Source organism: Bison bison, unplaced genomic scaffold (assembly GCF_000754665.1).
Source record: "Bison bison bison isolate TAMUID 2011002044 unplaced genomic scaffold, Bison_UMD1.0 scf7180017864180, whole genome shotgun sequence".
In the NCBI taxonomy this organism is placed as follows: domain Eukaryota; kingdom Metazoa; phylum Chordata; class Mammalia; order Artiodactyla; family Bovidae; genus Bison; species Bison bison.
Window position 1 is genome coordinate 11,072,425 of NW_011494752.1, and position 4,652 is coordinate 11,077,076.

General features: G+C 39.7%; 1 protein-coding gene across 1 annotated transcript in view; it reads right to left on the bottom strand.

Moving 5' to 3' along the window:
• LOC104990869 overlaps window positions 1-4,652 on the bottom strand; it is a gene marked incomplete at its 5' end in the record, with an annotated part of 43,173 nt that overhangs the window by 36,125 nt on the left and 2,396 nt on the right. Inside the window, 2 exon segments of the mRNA XM_010843183.1 lie at window positions 3,829-3,944; window positions 4,482-4,644. Coding sequence (XP_010841485.1) covers window positions 3,829-3,944; window positions 4,482-4,644 — 279 coding nt within the window.

Consider the following 4,652-nt stretch of genomic DNA (forward strand, 5'->3'; position numbering starts at 1 on the left):
GGACAAAAATATTTTTGTGCCAAGAGTTTATCTGTTCTGTAACAACTTAAAGTCACAGCAAATTCTTGTCCACACACACACACACACACACACACACACTTTTAAAATGCAACAGAAGATATAAATGCCTTGCTGGTAGTACTCTATGCCAGTTCTCTCTCTCCAGACCTGGACTCATAATTTTTAAAAGCAGCTCTCTTTGGGAGGCAATAAAGTGCACTTCAGCTTTGCGATTTAAATATGCTTCATACTTGACACAGTGAAGCACAATTTTTTAATACCCCAGTAAACTTAGGCTACTTTTAGTATTTTTCAAGTCACAAAACAGGTATTTAAGGGAAGAATTTCAGATATAAAGGAAACCAGTATCACTCTTATCGCCATACTGAGAAAATTAATGGGGGATTTTATTAGCATTAGATGTATTTTCACAGTCTTTTGGCTGGAATGAAAATTATTTATTAACATATCAGTAAGCTGGTAATTGCTCCTCACATCCTAAACTTTTCCCCAAATCTAAAATCCGAAAGAAAAAGCAACATACGCTAATATTAGTTTTATTTGATGTTACTTTTATTTTGGTATAGTTTGAGGAGAATAGGCGAGTTCTAACAAGGTCATCTTTTAAATATATATAAATATATAAATATATTGTAAAGTTTTAAGTTCTATTCCCAAAGAGTTTTCAAAGATATCAGTATCTTATTTCTTTTTGGTCATGGTAATGTTTTCATTTGAGGTAGGCAGCATATTGTGTTCATTACCCTTGAAAATATGCCACATACTTGGGGAATTCATTTTGCTGGGATGCCTGACTATCCCAATAGCTTAGCACTGAAATTCCCCTTACTCTCTGGAATCACTGACTGTTAAGAGAGAGAAGTGAGTAGCACCCTATTTGGGAACTAAGTCTATTCACAGCAAAAGAAGTGCTCATTATGCTGTGCCTTGAGACTGGACATTCTGTGTTTCTGTCAATCAACTTAATTTCCATGTTCATAGAATTGAGAGCAGAAAGTATTCAAAAACTACTGATATAGAAAGCCATGGGCAGGCAGCCCTGGTCATGTATTTCAGTCGTGAAGCTTCAAATAAATGCTTTTTTTTTTTTTTAATTCTTAGCGTGCTTTTAATTCTAAATAATTTTGGTGATTCAAAGAGTCATCTCATATAATCAGAAAACCTTATGTCCTACAACATTTTCAACAAAACAGTATATCAGCATATATATCTGGAGTGAGGTTTTTGTGACATACTGATTTTTCAAACTATCAAAAGTTTTTCTTCAGACAAAACATAACAACAGCAAAGCAGGAAAAAAAAAACCCAGAAGCTTGTGATGGGTTACTTTAAAAAATATCTAGCAATAAATATAACTTTAGCTGGGAAAAATATCTTTTATAATATAAAATATATTTATATTATAAAAGATAAATATTTATAAATAGTAGTCTACATTAAGTTGAAAAATTTCAATAATCTGGCTCCATTAAAAAAGCAAAATCTAGTTTAGTAGCTTAGTCAAATTGCAGTATTCTATTTTGATACACATTTTTAATAACGTGGGTTGCAACCTGATTTTTTAGAGACGAGTTCAATAATAGCGTATCATTTGGAAAATAATAAGTGTAATTTAATTCATGAACTTCAGCATTTTATTTACCTAAAACAAATAGGTTGCTATTTAATATTGACTATTTTATTAACTCAGAGCATCTGGGAAAACACTTATGATTAGGTTAATTTATGTTATATTTTCCCCTCAACTTGTAAAAGATTAATCAACCATTTTATGGTCTAATTTAGGTGCCTAATTGAAAACAGAATCCAACACATGCTACACTGTCTTGCTAATAAATCTTGACAGCTTTGTAACAAGATGGTTTGTATTTCAAATTGTTGCATATAAATGTAGATTTTTGATCTTCACTCAGCAGCTTGAAGTGAGCTGCATATTTGATTTAAATTGGAATGAAAAAACACAGTTACTTCAAAAAGATTATCCCCAATCAGGTCTTATCTTAAAGTTCGCTTAGGGAAGACAGAAACAGTCTTTGCCACCAAGTTTCTGAAAACAGACTAGATAAAGAGGGGAGAAATTAGTTTTCTCAGCATTTGTTAAATTTAAAATGTAGGGAAAGTTGCTATTTTCAGGTATAAGCTTTCCAGACAGAGATTTCTGAAGTTACTGGGTTTTAGATTCTAATACTAAAGCACTCTACTCAAAATGGTAATGGTCTTCTGGCTAAGAAGTCCACATTTTCAGTCTTGATTTGAAGCACTGCACATTTTTAAATGAATAAATTCATTCCAGGAGTTTCTGGAACATCTCCTTTAACCCTGTGTTCTCCCACGTCTCCCAGCCTTAAAAGAGGACAAATGGAGGAGAATAAACTTTCTCTCAGTGGGGACACTTGCCATGTTTACTCCGTCTTTATGTTTGGGGATATTTGTGTCATGTTAGTGACTCCATTGATTCTCACTGTCTGGTGCAGGCAGAGAAAGGAAACTGCCCGGGTGATGTAATTACCCTCACTTGGTTATAAACCAACTTTGGATGTCCTTACTATTACTATCCTGTTCTGGAGCTGGTCTTCTTTTATGCTGAATGACAAAGTGAGCAACCCTCGTTGAGGTCACTGGAGGTACAACAGAAAACTCAAACCCTTTAAAAAAAAAACAACTCGGCAACTCAGTTATGAATTCATCATATATGACCGATATCACGTTTTGTCACTTAAGCAAGGGAGAATGGCACAGTGACCTCTGGAGCAGGACTCCCTGGGTTGGTGTTATCAGCTTTGCCACTTTCTAGCTGTGAGACCTCAGGCCAGTGTCTTAACCTCTCTGTGCCTGTGTTTCCTCATCTGCAAAAGTACAGGCTTCCCAAGATCATGATGAGGATTAAATTTGCTAATCCTGTAAAACCTGAAACAGTTCCTGGCACATAGGGAAAACATTCAGTAAGTGTTAGCTGCCAACCTTACTAAACTACACACACTGCACTTTTTTTTTTTAATGTGGCCACAGCATTAAAATGTCAGTTTAGTTTTTATAGCCAAACATGGAAAGAAGAGTCAAGGTGGAAAGTCTAAGGAATATTTCCATATATTAAAAAAAAAAAAATAGTTACACCATATTTGGCTAACTTAAATCCCAAACTGAGGTCATTCAAATTTGTGACAATCTACGAAACCTAAACCAAATCAAAAAGAGAAACTTATTAAAGAATATATACTTAATTTTGGGCTTCCCTGGTGGCTCAGATGATAAAGAATCTGCCTGCAATACAGGAGACCTGGGTTCCATCTCTGGATCAGGAAGATTCCCTGGAGAAGGAAATAGCTACCGACTCCAGTATTCTTGCCTGGGAAAACCCATGGACAGAGGAGCCTTGAGGGTTACAGTCCATGGGGTTGCAAAGAGCCAGACAGGACTGACTGACTGTTCACAGTTTAAATCAATGTTGAAAGCCTAAATGTACTGGGTGGGTGTTTCTCCATCTTGGCAAGTGTGAGGTTCTCTTGAACCACCTGTCTCTGTTTTTCAAACACTATCACCCCCTGCAACAGAAGGTAAGGGCCAGTTTCAAGAGAAGTCCTGATAAGCCCCTCCCGTGGGATCCTCATAAGTACCTGCTAAATTTGGGAGGCCAGATTCAAGAGTAAGCTGAGTGATGAACTGGAAAAGTAAACCCAGAAGAGTTTGCATCCCCGACTAAAACAGACTCTTAGGTTGAAGGGCAGCAGTGAAGAAAGCGGTGACTGAGCACGCAGGCAGGAAAGAGGAGGCAAACTTCCCGACTTCTGGCGGAAGGCAGGTCAGCACCGCATCGCCACCATTGTGGGCTCCATCCCACCAGGATGCCGCCGGATGGTGTCTCGTTTTGCCACGTCAAAGGAACTACTATCAACTTGGGAGCCTTCAAGCAAATCTGCCCAGGCCTTGGGTTACCGGTTAGGCCCGCACCCTGAAACATAAGTTTCCCTCAGCCGCTCCCTCAGACACAGGCAGAATCTCCTTCTCCAACCCATGACCAATGCTGACCCTTGGATTCAACCATCCATTCTTGCCTTTGGAATGTCTTCCCTGTTTCCTATTTTCCAGCTTTGAGGATTTGTTTTAACTACTTGCTTCTGAACTGCAACGCCGGCTAATTATTATTTATACTCTTCTCCAATCCAGTGTCTGATGGCACAGACGGAGCCGAGCAGAGCTCCTCTAGCGAGCAGCAGACTGGGGCCCGCGGACAGAACTCCGCGGGGCGGGGGAAGAAGGGAGCTTGCTTCCTGGACACAGGATTTTAGGAAAAGCCTTCTGGGTTAGGCTTCTTCTCCCGGTGTGGTCTGTTTTTCAAGTTAAAACGGCCGCCTTCAAAATAATTAAGTCCACACATTTGCCCAGACATTCAGAATATTCCAAGTTAATTTAAAAGTTGTAAGTAAGCAGATGGCATTGAAAAGATTCCTTAATCCACTAACCCTGCGGCCACGCACCGCGCGGACCGAGGCAGCCCCGGAACCCAGCTTTGGGGGAGAGCTGCGACGTTTACAGTTCGCTCCTCCCGCCGCGCTCCGCGGGGTTATCGCCGCGGGCGCTGGGCCTCCGGGCCGGACAGTCCGGCCCATCAGTGTAGCCAGGTGACTGCCGGG